Source organism: Nakaseomyces glabratus, chromosome D (assembly GCF_010111755.1).
Source record: "Nakaseomyces glabratus chromosome D, complete sequence".
In the NCBI taxonomy this organism is placed as follows: domain Eukaryota; kingdom Fungi; phylum Ascomycota; class Saccharomycetes; order Saccharomycetales; family Saccharomycetaceae; genus Nakaseomyces; species Nakaseomyces glabratus.
In genome coordinates, this window is record NC_088954.1 from 234,487 (window position 1) to 256,452 (window position 21,966).

At 35.3% G+C, this 21,966-nt stretch overlaps 9 protein-coding genes across 9 annotated transcripts; 4 read left to right on the forward strand and 5 right to left on the reverse strand.

The window, feature by feature from the left end:
• Positions 1 to 184: 184 nt before the first annotated feature.
• On the forward strand, positions 185 to 3,403 carry CIN1 (Cin1p; the record flags this gene model as incomplete). Its single annotated transcript, XM_445510.1, has 1 exon — positions 185 to 3,403. The coding sequence occupies one exon, from the start codon at positions 185 to 187 to the stop codon at positions 3,401 to 3,403; it is 3,219 nt and encodes a 1,072-aa protein (XP_445510.1).
• A 125-nt stretch (positions 3,404 to 3,528) lies between these two features.
• On the reverse strand, positions 3,529 to 4,467 carry GVI51_D02167 (uncharacterized protein; the record flags this gene model as incomplete). The annotated part of the gene is made up of 1 exon (XM_445511.1): positions 3,529 to 4,467. The coding sequence occupies one exon, from the start codon at positions 4,465 to 4,467 to the stop codon at positions 3,529 to 3,531; it is 939 nt and encodes a 312-aa protein (XP_445511.1).
• Positions 4,468 to 4,747: 280 nt separating this feature from the next.
• Positions 4,748 to 6,211, reverse strand: MEK1 (serine/threonine protein kinase MEK1; the record flags this gene model as incomplete). The annotated part of the gene is made up of 1 exon (XM_445512.1): positions 4,748 to 6,211. One exon carries the CDS (start codon positions 6,209 to 6,211, stop codon positions 4,748 to 4,750), a length of 1,464 nt encoding a protein of 487 aa, XP_445512.1.
• A 1,261-nt stretch (positions 6,212 to 7,472) lies between these two features.
• TFB6 (TFIIH complex subunit TFB6) lies at positions 7,473 to 8,408 on the forward strand (the record flags this gene model as incomplete). Its single annotated transcript, XM_445513.1, has 1 exon — positions 7,473 to 8,408. The coding sequence occupies one exon, from the start codon at positions 7,473 to 7,475 to the stop codon at positions 8,406 to 8,408; it is 936 nt and encodes a 311-aa protein (XP_445513.1).
• A 322-nt stretch (positions 8,409 to 8,730) lies between these two features.
• Positions 8,731 to 11,370, reverse strand: SOG2 (Sog2p; the record flags this gene model as incomplete). Its single annotated transcript, XM_445514.2, has 1 exon — positions 8,731 to 11,370. One exon carries the CDS (start codon positions 11,368 to 11,370, stop codon positions 8,731 to 8,733), a length of 2,640 nt encoding a protein of 879 aa, XP_445514.2.
• Positions 11,371 to 12,327: 957 nt separating this feature from the next.
• MSC6 (Msc6p) lies at positions 12,328 to 14,457 on the reverse strand (the record flags this gene model as incomplete). Its single annotated transcript, XM_445515.1, has 1 exon — positions 12,328 to 14,457. One exon carries the CDS (start codon positions 14,455 to 14,457, stop codon positions 12,328 to 12,330), a length of 2,130 nt encoding a protein of 709 aa, XP_445515.1.
• A 496-nt stretch (positions 14,458 to 14,953) lies between these two features.
• On the forward strand, positions 14,954 to 17,485 carry CFT2 (cleavage polyadenylation factor subunit CFT2; the record flags this gene model as incomplete). Its single annotated transcript, XM_445516.1, has 1 exon — positions 14,954 to 17,485. One exon carries the CDS (start codon positions 14,954 to 14,956, stop codon positions 17,483 to 17,485), a length of 2,532 nt encoding a protein of 843 aa, XP_445516.1.
• Positions 17,486 to 17,949: 464 nt separating this feature from the next.
• Positions 17,950 to 19,347, forward strand: MSL5 (mRNA splicing protein MSL5; the record flags this gene model as incomplete). Its single annotated transcript, XM_445517.1, has 1 exon — positions 17,950 to 19,347. The coding sequence occupies one exon, from the start codon at positions 17,950 to 17,952 to the stop codon at positions 19,345 to 19,347; it is 1,398 nt and encodes a 465-aa protein (XP_445517.1).
• Positions 19,348 to 19,484: 137 nt separating this feature from the next.
• CLF1 (Clf1p) lies at positions 19,485 to 21,572 on the reverse strand (the record flags this gene model as incomplete). Its single annotated transcript, XM_445518.1, has 1 exon — positions 19,485 to 21,572. One exon carries the CDS (start codon positions 21,570 to 21,572, stop codon positions 19,485 to 19,487), a length of 2,088 nt encoding a protein of 695 aa, XP_445518.1.
• Positions 21,573 to 21,966: the final 394 nt, after the last annotated feature.

A 21,966-nucleotide genomic window follows, 5' to 3' on the forward strand; every position in this document is an offset into this window, starting at 1 on the left:
AATGACTTTGAAATCCAAGTTGCTACTCTAAACTAAAGTGTCGCTAAAAAGCATCAAATCAAGAGGCCGATCAAAGAAAATAAAACTGAAAAAACGCAGTAGTTGATGACTAGCAATCACATAAGCAAAAGGATGCTTGATAAGCTGCATAAAGATGGTTAATGTGTATGGAACAAATAATTAGATGGAAGGCATATCAATAGAGACTTCACTTCTGGATATTAAGGATGGCATTGACAAAATAATTGCATCTGGTGAACCTTGCGATGTTAATGAGGTGATAGATAAAATTGATCTCTTTCAACAGGATCCTGAAGTGCTCGATAGAGAGTTAAATGGACTGATTAAGAAGCTCACAACTGGGTTCTTTCAATTGGAAAGTGATGATAAGAAAATTCATATTGCAAGCGTATTCTATACTTTGTCAAAGGTATGCAATGTGAAGAAAACGTACATTCATCTTGATGCTAACGTTTATTTGCTTGAGCATATTGAGAATGCGGTGCGTACATATGATAGTATGGAATTGTCCACCCCGGTAAGCTCCAAAATACTTAAATGGCATTATCTCTATCTTGCCTTTTGTTGGCTCTGTGTAATTGTTAAGGCGCCATTGAAATTGTCCAATGATTCTCATCTTCTACAATTTATTGATGACAGTATTACAAAACATGAAAAGGTAACGGTATTGCAACCTTTATTTGCAGAGATTAAAGCAGAACTGTTGGTCAAGAATCGGATACTTCTACATAAATTTTGTGAACTACTGCATGAGACGACAAATGATGAAAATGTTATTGATTACTTTGAGATGCTTTTAATTTATAGGATCTTAAAAGCCATTGTGAAAAGTCCTAAGCAATTTAGTATCTATCGTGATGATGTAGGACTCATAGAACTGCTTTCTTGGATATGTTTGTATCAATCTGATCGCTTATTATCATTGGAGAGGGGAGCAATCTTGATGACAAAAATATTCCCCAAACTATTACCATTCTTTATATACCATCACAATATCGAAATGATTGAAGATATAATAAGTTGGTATCTCAATAACATGAACTCAAAATTTTCCGAATTTAGGTTTGCAATTGCCAATTCCTACAAAAAAGTGGTAGAACAGCTAACAAATACATATGAAGATAAGGATATACTTCCTCCACTTATATTAGAAAGATTAACAGATACTTCTAATATACTGAACAACAGTTCCTGGGATACAGTAGACTCTGATAGACTCCATACTTTGCTTTTGATCTCGGCGTTCAGTATTGATATGATTTATAAAAGACTCCCTAACCAAATAGAGGAAATAATTGTTAAATTAATTCCTCTTGCCTCTAGATTTCAACAACGTAGCATATCTGTTATTAGAGGTAACCAAGTAAGAGATGCGGCTAATTTTATATGTTGGTCATTGGCAAGATGTTCATTAGAGAATAAAAGTACAATTGAGAACATCATTTTCTTTCTACTAACAAGATCTATTATGGATAGTGATTATTTGATTAGAAAATCTGCCAATGCTGCCTTACAAGAGGTCTTGGGTAGGCATGGTTACAAAATTTTCGATAATAACACGATCTTGGAGTTCATACAACTTCCAAGTTTTAACCTTGAGAAACATTTATTTAGTAATTTAGAAAGCATATTTGAGATTACCAATCTAAACTATCCTTCCTTTTTGTCCAGGCTTTTATTTTGGCTAGTTGATTTTGGTATTTTGGACAATGTCGACTGCGAAACAACATTGTTATGTATTTATGGACTGAGCCATCTCGCATATAAATCTGCAGAAAAAATATTAAAAGACTTTGGTATTACCACAAAACTCAAACAATTACTCAGCATTGCCTCTACTTTAAGCACGGAAAAACAGACCAGACTGATAAATCTATGTCTCCATTTACCTTCAGCCATTAATTTGATTGAAGTACTACCGATTTTAGGTAGTATATCAGAAAAAGTATTATCTTCACAACATAAGTCGTTATCGCAGGAGGATATTTTTCTTCACCTTACAATCCTAAAATTTTGGTCTGTTGCGATTAATGAGAGCAAACCAGTCTTGCTTACACACCAAGATATCCAGTTATTTTTTAGCATCGTTAGAGGCGCGCAAGCTACAATTTCGAATTTCTCTAAGTTCCAAGAGTATTCCAACATTATTGTTAGTCAAATTTCAAATCTGGGATCAAGCATATTCTGTACTGATGATATATCACGATTATTTTGGACAGAATATAAGAAATTTATTCGTTTTGATAATATTTTAGCTTGTGGGTCTTTACCATATGTACATGGAGAGATGTTTATTAACATTTTATCTGAAGTTTTACCTTTGTTGTTCTCTCAAGCAAAAGCTTGTATCATAAAATCTATAGATGATAATACTCAGCTGCTCAAACCCTTCATACAAACCAAGGACTTCATGTACATCATGTCAGATTTTTTAGATGACTATACTGTCACCGATCAAGGTGACATTGGTCGTCATGTTAGAATGCAAGCTGTTCAATTCTATATGAACAATATTACAATGTTTCATCACATAGACAATGTCATTCTTCAAAAAGTTGAAACATCATTGGTCAGGCTCATGGCTGAGCCTTCCTTCTCTATTAGAGAAATGTCTTATCAGCTGTTATGCAAGATATACAGCTATAATGAAGTTCTTGAATCTAACAAGTCATATGAATATAGTATTCTTATTTTCCAGAAGAATATTTTTAAGAACGACAATATCGATTTCTGGAAAGGATATTGCCTAAACGGCGGTGCCATTTACTCTACTGACTTACAAATTGCTACAGCAATTGATGAATTCATAAAATTCTATACAAACGAAGGAATTGATGAGAAGATCAAGCTATGTAATTATCTGGCGAAAATAATCCCAGCAGCTCAAAAGATCTTGGATGAAAGGATCAAAAACAAGAAAAAAAGCATAACAGGTGGTAAGGAGTATGATATAGTTAAGTTCACAATATCAGCTACTATATTTTGGAGAAGACTAATAGAATCTCAATTGGAAGTTCCATCACATTTCAATTTCAATGGTCTTTTTGCCAGGGTATACAATATACACTTACTCAATATCAATAAAGTGATGAAAACTAATTGCATAAAATTGTTTCCTCTAATAGCTATTGCTGCTTCTAGATCGCAAGCAGATAATGAGAAACATCTAGCAAACAGTATTTTGAAAAAAATGATTATCTTGATGAAACGGCTACCTACCACCAACAACCAACAGCCTCTGTATAAGAAAGCATACTTGGAGGGAATAATACAAATACTTCTATACTACAAAGCGGATTCTCAAGTTGAATTATTACAAGCTACAGGTGATACAGATTATGAACTTACCAAACTGAAAGATGAAGATATATTACTCAGTTGACTTTTTTTAGGACACAGACCTATGTCAAATTATGTATTTTAGATAACTTCAATACCTCACTTTGTTCAATTATGAGATTTTTAATGCAACAGAAAATAAGAGTAGAAAGTATGCATTGCTGGTATTCAAACCATTATTTTGTTAGACAAGAGCTTATAACGTTCCTTGTCATCTGCGGTCAATATATCTTCCCATTTAGTAAAAATATGAGCTAACTGTCGTATACCATCAGGATTATTGCACGTAATAAACTCCGCTAAAGACTTGATAAGTATTGGTATGAATATTGCCTTTTCTGCATTATTGAGGATAACATCATCATTACCAATTGAAGAAACTAAAGTCTGAATTGTAAGTTTCAATTCAATGTTTTGTTTGGTATGCAGATACCACGCAATCTGGAACCAGATCTTAAGTAACTTATATTCCTCTGAGTTAAGTTCTTTAATGACTTCATTGTATAACTGCTTCGAATCAGCTTTACTTATCAACTGTAAGCAGTCTCTGTAAAATACAAGACCTCTTTCATTCTGTTTGAAATTTCCTATATCTCCCGATTCCATTCTCTTATATGATTTTATCATGCCAATACCCAATTTTGCGAATGTCACTTTAGAAGCTTCATCGTCTATGCGATTATTAATATTCTTTAGCATTTTTATGCATTCATGGTATAATTCCTTTGGAATCCTACCTTTTAATGTTTTCCCAGAGTTTGCTATCCAATCAATGTTGGATGTATTTAAGAGAGTAAGAACTCTAAAATATATTTTTCTTCTATTCTCATTTCTTAGTTGTTGTAGTTTTTTGATAATCATCGACAGATCTAACGCGCTATGGTCTTTACGATCGTCTTTTTCTTTTAATTTGGAAAAATCTATGTACTTTGTTATCCACGCCCTTGTATCGTACTGAACTTTTAGAAACTTAGATCTTTTAGGTTGTGGAAAGACATCAGTGACCAATTTTGATATTGAATTATCTGACTGGTACCTTTTTGATGTGTAACAAAGTAATTGATAATTTCTTATATTTAAGCCAGGTGTGTATCTTTTTAGCATCATATCACAGATAGTTCCATTATTATACAGGACAATCTTAGGAGCATTAAAACGGACAATGAAATTAGGATAACAAAATTTATGAGCTGCAGTGCTTCTTTTCGACTAATCTTTTATGAATTTAGTTACCATATGCACTTTTTTTAAATCTCGGATTTCTCTTATTTTCGAGCAATGTGTGACAAGAAGCGTAATAAATCACAAGAACTTTCACAGCCGAAAACCTAATGAACTAGTTATAAGTGTTCGCTAGTAAGCTAAAATATCACTAAGAAATTCAGAACTATGCCACAATTCCTTTATGGTTTATTTTTTCTTCTATCAGATACTTAGTTTCAAGTTCTGTTTTTGGCTGACCCATTTGATTTTTCTCCGAGAATCGCAATAGCACTTTCTTTTCGTAGATTTCTTTTAGACTTTTTTGGTGTTTAGATATCCATAGATGGTTAAAGCACTGTTCGCAATCTAAACGCTTATCCACATTTACTTCAAGAAGTTTGCTAACAAAATTTTGTGCCATGATATCTATTGTACTCCATTGGCTTACATTAAAGTTCAATATACCCGCTTTTGCGTTTTCTACAATGCTTTGCTCAGTCCCATCGCCGTAAAATGGTGATATTCCAGTAAGCATTATATGTGTTATTACACCTAAAGACCATAGATCGCATTTGCTGTCATAACCTTGTTGCTCAAGCGTCGCGGCCCGGAAAAATGAATGGTAAGCCTTTCTGTTTGCTTTGAAGCCAACTTCTGGTGCACAATATTCGGGCGTCCCCACTACAGTAAACATTCTAGATTTCATTGTGGTAACTGTTCTTGCGATTCCAAAATCAGCTAAAACAATTTTTGTAAATGGCTCAGGTGTGCATAGTAAAATATTATCTAACTTTAGGTCTCTGTGTACTATTCCTTTGGTGTGTAAATATTTAAGGGCGTGCAATATCTGATAAACAAACACTAGGGCCTCAGTTTGTGAAATAGGCATTAGACAATCACCTTTAGCTAAATACGAGAAAAGGTCACCCCCTGGTATAAGTTCCTGAAAAATGTAAAGGTTATTGCTCTTATCAGTATGTGTCTTGAACACTTTAATAATATTTGGATGGTTCAATTGCATAAGAATCTTAGCCTCTTTATCTAGTTTTGAGAGCTTCATCTTAACAATTTTAACTGCATAACATTTGGGAGTTATCTTCTGGGAGCTTTTTCCCGAATGTGCGCCAATGCCCATATACGCAATCAAGACATATCCAAATGTTCCATTTCCAACAACAATGTTTGATATATTCCAATTGTCCACATTTTCTGTATAATTGATAGTTATTTTTTTGGGCAAAGAAGGAGTTGACGGCTGACAAGAAAATTTTAGAAACTTGCCACCATTTTCACATAGTTCTATCAAGTCACCGTCGTTTAATATTGCTACATTTTCCTTTAATAGTTTCGTTCCGTTTATGTAAGTGCCATTCAATGAACAGTCTCTCAAGTAGTACATGGGTATACTTGTCTCATCGAAAAGAATCATCCATACCATACAATGAATCGCGGAAATAGCCGGGTTGGATATACACATGCAATTTTCCTTCGGACTTCTGCCTATTTTAATGGGATTATGTAGCTCAATGTATACTCTCGGTCTAGGTGTACCTGCTAAGTTATGACCGACCACTCTGTGTCCCCACTGGCCACTCAACAGCACTTCCCCGGGCTTAAAATCACCAATGACTTCTAGATACGAATCCATCAGTACAGTGTAGCAGTTTATTTTTATTCTTTTTTTTTTTCTTTATTGAGCACCATGATACACTAAACCGGTAGAAGAAGGACAGCTAGTGGAAAGAACCGGCAATCTTAGCCGCCTTTTATACTTTTTTTGTTCTTTGAATTTTAAAGGGGGAGAAAAACCATTCCCCCCTTTTTCTTTCACCTCCCTTGAAATTTTAGCCGCCGAAATATACTTTTTCGTCCTACCTTTTCTTAGAAGAAAAACTTCCTTTTATTTCACACAAACCCAAATTACCCATCGGCGGCTAGCACTGCACTACATTCACACCCGTTGTACACGCACTTCAATAGAAACAGCACCAAAACCACCAGATCTAAGTATCAACTGCTATAAATAGTATTATGTCATCATATTCAGTGCTGGGAGTGGGGGGACTGGGTACCCAAAGAAGTCGAACGTCAGAGTACAAAAACAACTTCTCAGAACTGTCCGTACAAATTTGGGAAAATCTCCTTTAGACAATGGCAGCTTCTAGCCGCCGAGCCTTCTAATCATGATATTTTTAGTGGACACTTGAGTAAAGGTCGTAGAAAGGATTCCAGAAGAGACATGTGCTTGTTTCGCTCAAGCCCTTCCCCTCCGCTGCGTTGCTGACAAGAATACGCACGGCTGTAGCAAAGAGAAATGCCAAAACGCATGCTAGCTTCTGCGGGGGGGGGAAGGGGGGATAATATAGTGAGCAAAGACGCTACGGGGAAATACTAAGGCCAGAGCAACTTGCAGACAAAATAGAACAAGGAAAACCAATGAGCGTTACCTTGCAAGAGAAACTGCCGTACAAGCACTCTACGTGCATGGTCCCGTACAGCTAATTCTCTGGTCAAGCTGTAAGAAAATGGAAGGGATGGTGAAGGAGGAAGGGGTTGAGGTGGCGAGAGGGATGAGTGGGATGAGTGGGAGAGCACACACACATGAGGGACAATTTGGGATTTTCCCCGGAATATAAATAACGATTGGTGCTTCCCTTTGCGTCTCACGAGGGGAAAATTTGGAAATTGAAGAACCCATACACCATCGTAGGAGACGGAATTTGTTATATAATACGAACATCACACATTTACACGTGATACAGAGCTAGAGCTACAAAGAATACACAAACTAACCCTTTAAAATAAGGTATTTAGAAAGGTAAACAGGACAGACAGGACACCGATTGCTGAATAGCAGACGGGAAAGGATTATTAGTGCACGTACAAGACAGTGTAATAAGCCATTTAAAATGTCAGAACCACCTACGCCAGTGCATGCTGGGCCCAACGAGCAGCTGGATATTGATGACATCAAGGAGCTGAGCGATGAGGATATCGAAGAGCTGGATTTGAAGCCGGACATGGACACTGATTCGTTATCTGAAAAGCATCAAGGGGAGTATGTACAAGAGAATGGGGCTGTGAAGCGAGAGCATAGCATATTGTCGAATGAGGAGCTGTATGGGGAGGACGAGCGCTCAGATTTTCAGCCTCGAGTTAACATCAATTCACCATTTTCTTCCTATGCCAATCTGCGAGCCCTTGACGATAGAGCTAGACCTAAGCCGCAGAGACGACTGTCTATGTCCCAGCAGTCGAAGTTTATTGCATATTGTGATCAAAAACTCATGGACATTCAACGAAAATTTGTCCAATCTCGTGGGCTTAACACACAGAATGGGTACCAAGGCCTGGAGCCCTTGTTACAGGACGTTAAATGCCTGGTGGACTTCATATGGTACTCATTAGATGGATCCCCCAATACTGATGTACTATTAACAGAGGAGCTTCAATCCGATGACTCTATGGGAATGAAGATGAACAATAACAATATGGCTAAAGACACTTACTTCGGCCAGTCCTCTTATCTCATCAAGATAGCAGATGATTTGCTAGACTACATAGAAAAATTTGACTTAAAGTTTTTATCTGGTGAGGAATTACACCAAACGTTATCGAAACTGTTCAAACTACTGTTTATTCTGGATAGAATATTCTCCAAACTGATCGACGGTGACATACCCGGTGGGAAAAGGTTAAATGGTACAGAATCCGTAAGAGTTAATGGTATTGCTGAGAGGACTAGGATGAAATTACCTGTCATTTTTGAAAGTCAGGATTTACACGGCTACCATTTTGAAGTGAGTAAAGTGTACGAAAATACATTAGAGAGATGTTCCAGATAACGCACAGTAAATATCAAAAAAACTTCTCGATAAGACTGGACTTAATCAAGACCATACAATTTCCTAGCATCGCTTTCATGCCACTATATTTTCTAATGAATTCCTTAATTTGTAACTATACTAATAAGACGGTTTTTTACTAGCAAATTCTTGCTAACGATAACGATATTATAATCGCACTTTATGATATTTTCCTATATATAACGCTCTATAAAAGAATGCATTTGTTGAATATGAAATTGGCATTGTGTTGACAGCAACAAGAATCAGAAACTAATGGGGCCATATTTGTTTACAGATCGTATACTTTTTGCTTACCTTATTACTGTTGGTCGAATGGATCCCTCATATAAGCACTAGCAGCCTGTGGTGTAAACAGTGGAACATTGGCGATGTCTGTATGACTGTGATCACCACTTATAGCCGATTCGTTTACTGGCGATTTGGAATCTCCAGATTTTGTTTCAGAGTTGTTATTGTTATGCTGTAGAGCTTCTTGATTTGCTGCTGCAACAGAAACTGCTTTATATGAACTCAAATCTAAAATCACCGTAACATCTTTGGTTATCTTGGCTAACGAAGCAAGTTGTGGCCTTACTTCATTTAGACTTGGCAAATCAGCCATTAAAGTCTTTGCATTGGCAAGAATTGAAATAATTGCTTTGAGGAAGGCATTGATACTTTCCCATGTTTTTAGCTTTTCAGAGGTCGTTGAATACTTTTCAGCAGTTATTCCATCACCAGTCAGAAGCCGTAACCTTTCACCTAGTACCTGTGATAATTGCAATAATTGCCTACAGGTATCTGTTAAATCTTTTATTTTGGTAGCTAGTGTATCGGTCAATACCTGATGTCCTGTTGAACTAGCCAAAGCAACTTTAGATATTTCAGATGTAAGTTGATTATACACCATTGTCACCATCTTAACTACTGTTCCCAATGTTTCGTGAAGTTGCTGATCAATATCTACATCCGTTCCAGTCGGTGTTGAGATTCCACCCTTCTCAGTTAATGGGGGTTGCTGTACTTGCTTTAGTTTTGGTGCTGTAAGAGACACATTTCCATTTTGAAGTTCATTGTTAATCTGTTTCTCATCAGGTGGATTCTTGAAATTACCACCTCTATTATCTGCTGTCTTAGCTAAATTAGAAATATTCATTTTATGTTTGTCCGAAGAACCTTGCTCTTGAGTACTGTTTGTAGTAGCAACTGCATGAGTAGGTAGTTGTCCTTGAGTTCGTAACTGACTAACACCATTAGGAGATGTTATTATATTAGACTTAGATCCATTAACATTCAAAAGACTACCTGTTCCTCTACCTTGTATGGTATTACTTCTTGACCTGGCTACTTTTGGAATGCCTGATTCATTGTGTTCTACTGAGCTTTCTTGATCAGATACGGCATCATGATATCTAGTTTTTTCTTCATTTGACAATCGTACTCCAGCAATATCTGGTTTTGAAACATTAGTTAGCGTTGGTTTTCTGCTTAATCCGACATGGTCTGTCCTACTGTTCGCTTCGCTTTTACTTCTTATTATAGCCGGATGACCATCACTCTCAGGTTGAATTTTATTGCTATTGTTACTGGCACTTTTCTTATGTAGTAAAAGTGTCTCCTGTGGTGTAATAAAGCTCCATGCATTGTACATTTCAGTATATGAACACACTAGTGACATGAAAAACATTCTTATGAAACATAAATCATCTTCCTCAAAAAAAGCTTTAAAATTTTTCTGTAACAGCGCAATAATTTGTTTAAATATTGAGATGATAGTCATACAAAGTGTGATCAAAGGTTGGTCGTTCGAGATTTCTTGATTGTCAGACTGTTCTAAAATTTCCACAAGATTATCAATGTGTGATCTAACCGAATATAGAAGAGATACCACATTCACAGCAATGGACTTTTCTTTACAAAGTGAAGTGATCTTTCGTATTGCCTGTTGACACTCTGTAAAACTAAACAATAATTTGCGACAAGCAACAACCAAATCAGTGTGTGATACTTTATGCTGTTCCTGGTTAACCTCTTCTGGAAGAATTGATAGTCTTTTGAAATAATCGTTGTATTTAGTATGGTTGTAGAGGTCATTTGAAGACAGAACATTAGGTGTATTCATATTCGTATCTGTGAAATTCTCTTTGGCAATAGTAACATTATTGATATGTTCTGATATAGTGGCAGATGAGATGCTAGAATCATTCAATTGTTCATCAGTTACTGGTATGGTATTAACAAACCCCATCCGCTTTGCCGCTCTACTCAATTTTGACTCTAGCGACTGTACTTTCATTTTTGGGTGATTGTTAAGAAAGCGAGGAATGGCAATTGCCCAATACTCATCTTTAGGTAAGTTTTGTTGATTTGGAACATAAGATAGTACTTGATCAAGTTCTTCTTTCGGTATAGGGTTTCCTTCAATTTCTAGAACTTTTATATGATTTAGTTGAAGAATAGGAGATAGTTTCCAAATTGAGGTAAGTCTGTTGTTCTTCAGAGATATAACCTTTAATCTAGTAGAGAATACGCTTGGAAATTCCTCTGGAAGCTGAGAGATTTTATTGGATGATATATCCAAAATTTCCAACTTCTGGCAATTCAGAAGTTCAACCGGGATCTCTCGAAGCCCATTACTATGCAGATCGAGGTAGCGCAGGTTTTTTAACTCACTAAAGTTTTCTGGTAAGTATGTTATGTTGTTTTTCCTTAGTGAGAGTCTTTCTGCATTTGCAAGTAGTTTAATATCTTCCGGTGGTATTGTTTTAAGGTTCAGTCCTATAAGTTTAACAGTGGAGCTATTTTTTGATTCCTGTTGTGTTAACTCATGATCTATTACTTCTCTCATTTCATCTATACTTAACTCATTCATAGCTTGAGACCCCTTTGAACTATCGTCATTGTATTTTTCATTTGCTAGTGGCATATTCTCATGCCCTATTTTTATCTGATGTTCCATTGATGCAGAAACTTGACACCTTTTCAATTCTAATCAGTATCTGACGCAACTTTAATATTAAATAAGGAATCCAGAGCTGGACAAGATAAAATTTGTCTTCTTTGGATACACAAAGTATATTTGGATTGAGATTTGTTGAGATATTGCTCAACCCTAGTTGCAGAATTGTATTTCTAATGCTAAAAAAAATTACAGATGAGAAATACTCTTCCTCATCAACTTGCTGAGTTAGTAACTCTAATAACTAGGAATTCGGTGAAGTTCAGCCAATGGATATTGAAGTGTGAATGCTTATCGTTAAAGAATCAGCTATAGGCTTTTTGTAATACTTGGAATTGCTATATTCTTTGTATTTTATCTTCCAATTTCTAAATCATTGAATTTTTCAAGAAATTGTAATCGGATTTATTTTTTTTTTGTTTTGATTTAAGAAGCTCCAATTAAGCGAAATTCTGGAGAAAAATCAGTATCGCCCATATATAAGATGTTAATCAATAGTTGTGCATCACTCTTCACTGTATTTTCTGATAAAATTTGTCGGATAACAAATATAATGATACTCTTAGATTGTAATATCCTGTATTGATTGATTGATGATATGTGACCTGATATTCTATGTATTTATCTCACTATAAATCAGTCTGAGCAAGATCATCATGGATAAAAAGAGATATAATATTGATAAAAAATATAATTATTTACATTATTTACAAATGATAGATTGAAGGAGTAAAATCCGGTGTAATTAAAAATAATACTCTGATATTTACATGAAATTTTATTTTCAAGTACTGCTTTTCTACTTCATGATAATTGTGAAAACATTTGTTTTGATAGTTCTTGGAAGTATCAATGGTTGCAAGCTCTCTTTCATAAACTCGAATATATTTGCATTATTTTTATTTTTCATTTTTTTCATTTTTAGATTCTCTGTGGTGAGACTCATAAAAGTAATGTTCATGTCGAAGTGGATTTTAGCTTTGAGAATGATTTTGCACCAATTTTTTTGAACATAGCTATGTCATCATTTCTAAACTGGTAATTGAAATCGGGATCTATTGCAGGCAACTTTTCGATAATGAATTCAGAGAATTCCAGTAGTTCTTTTGGGATAGTTTTAGTACTACCACTTCTAAAGACCATCCTTATTGTTCTCAGAACCTGTTCCATCCAATTAATAGACATATGAACTTCTAAACCAGGAAGCATTTCTAGGTACTTGGATAATTCTGGATATAGTGACACGTCGTGTGTTCTACCAATAACCTGACAAAGACCCTTTATCATTGTACCCATTAATTGAGGTGAGTTGATTCTCATGGGTTGCGATACTTTGTTGTTGTCAGTCTTCATTAATTCCTCAAATATTTTCTCCGCATTCTGAACATCACCATCCGGTTTACGGAATTCACTGAACAAAATCTTTTTTTGTAAGGTGAAATTCAATTGGTAAATCCCTCTTTGCTCAAATAACACACGGACAGGAATAATCGAAGGTGCAATATCGATGAACTTTTCTAAAATCAAGTTGACCTCTTGCTTCCACGATTGAGTAGAAATTTGAGGCTTTAGTTTTAGTACTTTGCTTCTAACATCATTAGCGATAACATATGTCTCATCGTCCGTCTTGGTTTTGTATATGTAGTCACCATATGTTTTCAACGCCAAAATGGAGGTATTAGACCCAAATGAATCCAAGCTGTTCTGTTGGTAAAAATCATCAAATACTTTGCTATCATTTGGATTCTCATTAAAAATTTTTAACGCTATTGCTTCAGCTAGATCAACAGATTTTAGTTTCCCAAATTTCGTAGCATCTATTCTGTTTTGAATTTGTGAATATGTGATCTTTGTTCTTCTGATAATTGCTAGTAAAAAGGCCTCAAAGACAACTTGGTTATTCTTATACTCTGTAGGTATCTCTTTTTCCCATATATTCTGTAATTCTTCAATATTTCCAGATGTATTTAAAGCTTTGATCAAAGAAGCATATGCTAGAGAGGCATCGATTCCCACTTTACCAAATTCTGGTTTCAAATATGAATTCCAAACAGCCAATAGTCTTTGCAGTTTTTGTATTTTTGAGGGAGCTGGATATTTTGAAACAATGTCGAGTAATCCTAATTTTAATTTAAAACCATCCGCGTCGCTAAGTTTATCCTTATACTCGTTGAATACTTGCATTGGAAAAGAGGAGTTCGCATTCAGTTTATTGAATTGCTCCATAAACTTTGTAATAATTTCAATATCGCAGTTATTGATATCCCTTTGTGCAGAATAGATATTATAAAAGCTTCTTAGTCTAGATTCTGTGTAACAGATATCAAGTTGATTTATGAACCACGTCTTGTTTTGTGTTGCATATAAATTTAAGAGATATGCAAATCTGTTGGATAATTCTTGGTCCCTTTTCAACACTTCATTCTGTTCAACAATGGAAATTATTCTTCCGAATGGAATGTCGGTATGAAATCTTTCTGTCTGTAAAATCTGTTGTAACATGCTGCAATCTGGTTCGTTCATATCAGGAAGTTTCAAGTATGCTATTGTGGTATATGCCATTAAGTTTTCATTTGATGTTGTGAATTGCTCCAAATATTTAACCCACAGGGAGATAACATCTTTAGGAGCGTCCTTCACAAGCAGGTAGTATCTCAATATCATCTCATATTGAGCAGGACCTATCAAATTATACTTCGATAGTTGTTCAAGCACAACATATGGGTCTAAGCTAGAAGTATTCTTCGCATTTGTAATGCTTTGAAAAAGACGGTTAATAAAAGACAATGATCTGCTCCTGCCATATTTTGGTGCCATTCCTTGTCTTCCGTTTGAAAATTCAGATATCTTATCTAAGTCATTTTTGAACTCATTGTATAAAGATTCAATATTTGCCTTCCCATCAGGTTGTGCCAATTTGCCTGTATACTCTTTGTTCAACTCAAATAACCTTCCTGATCTTCTTGGTGTTGTCTCAACATTTGACTGTGTGCTAGACGATAAAAATCTTAAAGCCGTACTTTTAAGGTATTGGTACTGGGCATCTCTTAAGGAACGTACTAGTAGTCTCTGGTTTATCCTTAACATTGTGGTAGAATTCTCAATTTATTAGTTTACAGGTCCTTTATACGCTTCCCATGAAATCAATTAATAGGACAGGAGTCAATTACTATGCTATGATCCAGCGGGAAAGTATAGGGATACAGATTCAAACTAGAGCCACTCAAAACAGGGATTCGATTACAAAATTAGTTGTGCTCTCCTATTTCTATAATACTCATTAAGAATATTTATTTGATGTTTCGAGAAATATCTTTTAACTTGGTTGTAAATGCCGTTACTTTCTCTGTTTCCAACCCTTCCGAGACTGAAAAAAAACTGAGCTGTGAAAAATCATTGAAGTGACTTCGAAATGAACAATACACATTTTATGGACAGTATCCTCATACCGAGGGAGGTCTCCTATAGTTTTGGTGATTAAGCTGTTTTTAGAGTAGCGAATATACTACGTCAGAGACAATTGAAGGTTAGTTGTAAAAAGTCCAGTATATTTTGAAGCAAATTATTAGGGTGTTAGCAATCAATGACGTATAGTTTCAAATGCTGTGATGACGGTTCTGGTATAGCAAGTGGGTCTATACTTAGATTTGACAATGTTACAATTTTATTAGACCCTGGTTGGAGCTCATATAAAGTCTCTTACGAGGATAGTGTGGCATTTTGGTCGAACATTATTGCTGAGGTTGACATAATTCTGATCTCGCAACCGACTACAGAATGTTTGGGTGCCTATACCTTCCTGTATTACAATTTTATATCGCATTTTATTTCACATATTCAGGTGTATGCTACACTGCCTGTAGCCAATCTAGGAAGAGTATCAACAATTGAATTTTACGTTACAAAGGGTATCATAGGTCCTTACCAAACAAACCAACTTGATATAGATGATGTTGAGAAAGCGTTTGATTTCATAGATGTGCTTAAATACTCTCAACTCGTTGATTTAAGATCCAAATACGATGGTTTATCATTATTTGCATATAATTCAGGCTACGCACCGGGTGGTGCTATATGGTGTATAACTACTTACTCAGAGAAATTAATTTATGCCCCAAGATGGAATCATACTAGAGATACGATCTTGAATGCTGCTAATCTATTAGATAATACAGGAAAACCATTATCATCACTAATGAGACCGTCTGCAATAGTTACAAACTTCGATCATTTTGGCTCCTCACAACCTTTTAGAAAGCGTGCAAAATCTTTCAAGGATATACTTAAGACTAAACTAAGCAATAATGGTAATATTTTGATTCCAGTAGATATTGGTGGTAAATTCTTAGATCTTTTTGTTTTGGTTCACGATTTCCTTTATGAGAATGGCAGGAATAATAAGTTAGCAAATATTCCAATTGTACTCCTGTCCTACACAAAGGCAAGATCACTAACATATGCAAAATCTATGACGGAATGGTTTTCTAGTATCTCAGCTAAAACTTGGGAAAATAGAAACCAAAAAACAGCTTTTGATCTGGATACGCCATTTTCTGTTGTGGACTCAAATGAATTGGCAAATTTGAAGGGTCCTAAAATATGCTTTGTTTCTAATGTAGAGACATTGGTTAACGATGCATTGTCGATTTTAGGGTCAGATAATAATACATTGTTAGTTTTGACTACAGATAACAGACAGGAAGTTCCAGCACTTCATACAATATATGACTACTGGAAGGAGAATAATACTGAAAGTTCAATTGAAAGTGCAAATGTTCTAAAACTGAACCAAAAAATTACCATAAATACCACAACATTCAAGGAATTGCAGAACGAAGAACTTGATGCTTATCTAAGTAAATTAGAACAAAGGAAACGGAAACAGTTGATAACAGAAATTACGACCAGGAAGGGGCTCAAAAAGGGGGCCGCCGTTGCCCTTCCTACTAATTTAGCATCTGATGAAGGTCAGAAAACAGAAGTTGATCTGGTTGATGACATTACAAACACCGAAGATCTGGAAAAACTATTAGAAGAAGAGGAGGAGGACGAAGACGAAGATAATGAAGATAATCTTATTAATATTTTAGAAGATGAAGATAGAGCCGACGGAATTGAGGAGTCTATTCCAGTAGATATAATAATTACGCCTGGTGTTAACAACAAGCACAAAATATTTCCATTTCAGCCTCTTAGACAAAAAAAAGATGATTATGGTATTGTAGTGAAGTTTGATCAATTTGTTCCAGCTGAAGACAAAGATGATATTACGCCATCAAAGAGACATATAAATGGAGATAATGAGGAGGATATGGATGACGATTATGTTATAAAGGAAGCTTCTAATAAGAAGATCAAATCAGATAGTGTTAACCAGCCCACAAAAGAGACTAAATTTTCGGATGATATTAATCACTTGCGGAATAGCAACAGACCTGGTATACGAGAGTTTAAAGCAACTGAGGTTAACTTAAATATGAGTTTAACGTTTATCAACATGGAAAGTTTGGTGGATAGAAGGTCATGTGGTGTGATATGGCCACTTTTTAAAAGCCGCAAATTAATTTTGATGGGACCTTCAAATGTTCAAGACAAGCATGTAACTGGCATCATCACTAGTAAAACCATGGAAGTAACCAGCCTGGCATATAATCAATCAATTGATTTTGATACTACCATCAAGGCATTGGATATAACGATATCTCCAGAATTGGATGCACTTCTCAAATGGCAGAGGATCAGTAACGACTACACACTTGCGCACGTAACCGGTAGACTAGTCAAGGAAAGTGCCCATCAGTCCTCGGCTGTACCAGTAACAGATAACACCACTTCTAGTGGAAGAGAGAAATATGTGCTAAAACCATTAAATGGCAATGTCGGTGTACAGACCAATGGCTCACTAGCTATTGGTGATGTCAGATTAATCAAACTGAAACAAAACTTAAACGCGACTAATCATACTGCAGAGTTCAAGGGTGAAGGTATATTGGTAGTGGATGATAAAGTAATTATTAGAAAGATAAGTGATAGTGAAACTATAATTGATGGTCCCCCATCGGCACTGTTCTATTCTGTGAAAAAGCTAGTGATGGATATGCTAGCTAAGATATAAACGACCTAACTCCTTACACGCAAGTAATTATCTTAAGTACAAATGGTTTCATATCACGACCAATGAGTATATATTCTGTATGGATACGCGCTACTGTTAATTTACATTAAAACAGAACTGAATGAAAACTTAATTGATAAAGGATGATTACTATCATGATACTATTGTCTTTATACAACAATTTTTCATACGTAATCACGAAACCGGTATCGCCTACTTACTTGAACTGTAATTTTTCAGTGTTCTAGCTTGCGATGAGGTGAAAAAAATACTGCATATAACTATGACTACAGCAATAGCTTAAGTTTTGTAGATTTGAAAGAGTTGATTTGGTTTCTATCTGGTGGATACAAGCGAAGCTATATATTACTTAACATTCAATATTTAATTACAATTTAGCTGGGCGTTAAATCAGGATTCACAAGAGCAATAGAAGTTGATAAAATATTTCCAGATATTCAATTATGAGTGAGCGAAGAGAAGAAGAAAGAGGTAGAACTGGCTTTTCTATGAAAAAGAATCACAACTCCAATTTTAATCGAAGGAATCAAGAACAAATACACCAGAAGTTGCCAACGAAAATAAGCGGTCCATTAACTTTAGAGCAGCTTTGTGCATATCAGCATATGTTCAGGATACAAGAAATATCTTCAATTATAAAATCCCATAGCTTTGAAGTTCCAAACGCTAGAAATCGTTCTCCATCACCTCCTCCAGTTTATGATGCAGAAGGTAAAAGAATAAATACAAGAGAACAACTTTATAAAAAGAAATTGATGAATGAAAGATTCAAACTAGTGGAGGTCGTCTCTAAGTTAATTCCAGGATATTCAGCTCCTAAGGATTATAAGAGACCTACCACTTTTCAAGAGAAATATTATATACCAGTTTCTCAATATCCACAAATAAACTTCGTTGGACTATTATTAGGACCCAGAGGGAAAACACTAAGAAAAATGCAAGAAGATTCTGGATGTAAGATTGCTATCAGAGGTAGAGGTTCAGTTAAGGAAGGTAAGACCTCATCAGATCTGCCACCAGGAGCCATGGACTTTTCTGACCCATTGCATTGTTTAATAATCGCTGATAATGAAGAGAAGATAGAAAATGGTATCAAAGCCTGTCGAAATATTGTAATAAAGGCAGTCACATCTCCAGAAGGACAGAATGAGTTGAAGAGAGGACAACTACGTGAACTAGCGGAATTGAATGGTACTTTAAGAGAAGATAATAGGCCTTGTGCTACTTGTGGTCAACAGGGTCATAAGAAATACGAATGTCCACATAGGGAGACATTTGCAATGAAGATTATTTGTAGGCGATGTAATCAACCAGGTCATACAATAAGAGACTGTACTTCAGATTCTAACTATGGAAAACAGATACACTCTTCGAGATATAATAATGAAATGCCTTACCATAGAACCAGCACAGCTGTCGATCAACCGAGTGCGTACTCGAGATATGGATATACACCAAGAAATCATAATGGAAGTAGTAGATTCAACGATAATTCCAAATATCTGAACAATGGTAACAAAAGGGCTACTCCACAACCCGAGCTTGAATTAGAAACTAGTCATAAGAGGCAACAAATTAATCCTACCTCAAGTTCTCAGGATACCTTAAGTCACCAGACTAATCATATGACTATGACAACGATAGAAGATTCTGGAATTGATAAGTTACAACTTCCTGCTGGTATGTCTAATGAAAATCCTATACCACAGCCTGTTAATTTCAACGAGATTCAAATAAATGACGTCTCTGGACCAAATGGCACTTTAGAAGCGCCACCGGGCCTTGACTTGGGAAATAATGATTCTAACATAACCCTGCAAGGACCACCAGGTCTAAACTAGAATGCATACTTTTGTATTGATAATTTATATAGTTATTTAGTATAGCTATCGGTAATGAATTATCCATAAATTCTAATTCATATTCTATTTTCCATTTCATCACATTGAGATATGAATACGAATCTCAACAAGAATGGTTATCTGGATTTAGCTTCTTGGCTCTCCTTCCATTTATGGGCAAGCGCTAATATATTCGATGTGTCAATGTTGCTTTTATTTTCATCATCTGGAAAGGTATATGTAATATTCTGAGTCTTTAATCCGTCGATATCTTTGATGCCATTTACAATAGAGGGTAATCTCTTTTCAATTCTTTGTCTACTGGATATATCACCATACTGTCCTTCAAAGTCGACATAAGATTGTAAAATTCTTGCTCTATCTTCGTCTCTCTTAATTTCTTTGAAATAATTGAGAGCTCTTTCAAAAACATCTCTTGCATTATCTTTATTATTATCAGTAATCTCAAATTCAAATTCGATCTCTTGTTCATCTAAAGCACTACTATCCTTCAACCTTTCTTCTTTCATGATTTGGAAGTTTTGAACTTGTTCCTCTGTAGGAACTGTTAATTTCTTCATTGCATAATCAGTCCAAGCTTCTACGGTAAAGTTAGACAGCTCTACTTGTTTTTTTAATAATGGTTCAATATTATCAAAATTCTGATATTCCATTTCATAGTCAATTAAGATTTCAAGCAGATGTAACTGGAATGACTTTGAAAACAGCCCAATGTTGTTTTGAATCGGAATCATGCAAACACTGCGTACCCTGACTTCATCTCCCAGACTGTCTTCAAATTCTACATAGGCTCTCCATGTATCGAGATTTAGCGGATCGAATTTTAAAAAGTTTTCATATAATATTCTAACGCGATCAAATTCCCTAAGTTTGGTCTCCAGATCAATGTAATACTTAAAAGTCTTCCGTTTTGGACATAGTCCTAACGAACGACCCAAAATAGATCTAGCTTTCTCCAGGTTATCTTGTCGAATTTCAAACTCAGCGTATAATATCCATATTTTTGAAAAAGTAAAATCATCATTAGGGATAATATTATGGATCAGTTCTTCAAATTTCTGTCCACATAAGGGAATATCATTAATTGTTAGCTCAAGAAATGTTAAGTATTTAATCCATATCAGGATATACTGCTTCCAATATTTGTCTTTAGTCCTACTAGTAGGAATGGCCGCATTTAGCACATTACTAAACGCCTCCATAACTAATTTAGGATAATTATTTTCAAGTAATTGCAAATACAACAGCCATGTGTCGTAATCATATACTTTTTCATTCAGAATATCTTCATAGTGTTTTTTACGATTAAGTATGATGGTATTCTCTAAAGTTTCGGCCGTTCCATGTTCTCTTTCAAATTGAAGAAGTGCATTATTTAAAGTATTAGATTTAGGCCATTTTTGAATAGCGATCTCTAATAAGGATTTTGATCTTATATACTCCTTCTGAAGTGCCTCCCATTTAGAAAATTCCACGATTAAATTAATACAGTCGTCAACTAATTCATTTCGACTTTCTGAATATGCAATCAATGCATCCAATGCCAGAGAATATACCGATCTGACAGTTTTGGTTGAACCATACCTTACCTCGAAATTAATCCATTTTCTCCATGTTGAAAATTGAGGATGTATAAGAACATATTTTGAGTAAATATTACGCACATCTTCATACCTTTCTTGTCTAACCTCGAAATCGGTAAATGAATCCCATACGTGAGCTGCCGGTTCTAAAGAGCACCATTTCTGAAATAAATTGCGCACTATGTCAAAGTGTGCTAAGGATTCTTCTACAATTAAATACTTGTACCATAGTTTGTCAACACGTGGAAGTTTAGTAATAGCCCTTTCTAATATGTTTCTCGCATGATTGATATATCCTAGCTTCAACTCGGATTCTATATACCTTATCCATAAGGGAACATAGCTGATATGTACCCTAAGTGCACGTTCAAAAATAGACCTTGCTCTTCTCATATCATGCTGTTCAATTTCGAACACTGCATAACGCATCCATTGCTTGACATCCAGTCTATTCCTTTTCAAATAGCCTTCAAACTCTGTCCTTTTCCTGCGTTGTACATCTTTTAGTTCTTCGAGATCAAGAATATCAATGGCATCTATGGAAAATTGCTTATTTTGAGATTTATAGACATCCTTCAGTATATCATTATCTGTAATCTGTTTTGCAGGTATCTCAGTCATTCCCACTACGCTAGAAATAGATCTTATCTAATGTTGCTCTAGCTGACTTCTTCTTTTCGAAGTATCCTTTTCACTCTGTAATGAATGCAACAGTCTAGAGTTCACTAGATCTCAAACACTAAGAAATTTGATTTAAATAAAATGTTTGGTGATGATTTTAGGTGATACCTTATTTTAGTTGATAATATAAGTAAGTGTAGCTCATCGAGCATTAAATATTAGAGTTTTCATATGAGAGAATATTCTCAAGTTTGTACAGTCACGTGATATATTTCATAATACATGAAAGGTGTTATATTAATTGGGATCTATTAGTTGATTTGAAAGCTATATGCTACTCATGTATGTTTGGTTTTCTATATCTCTATGACGTGTTTTACACCACATTATACAT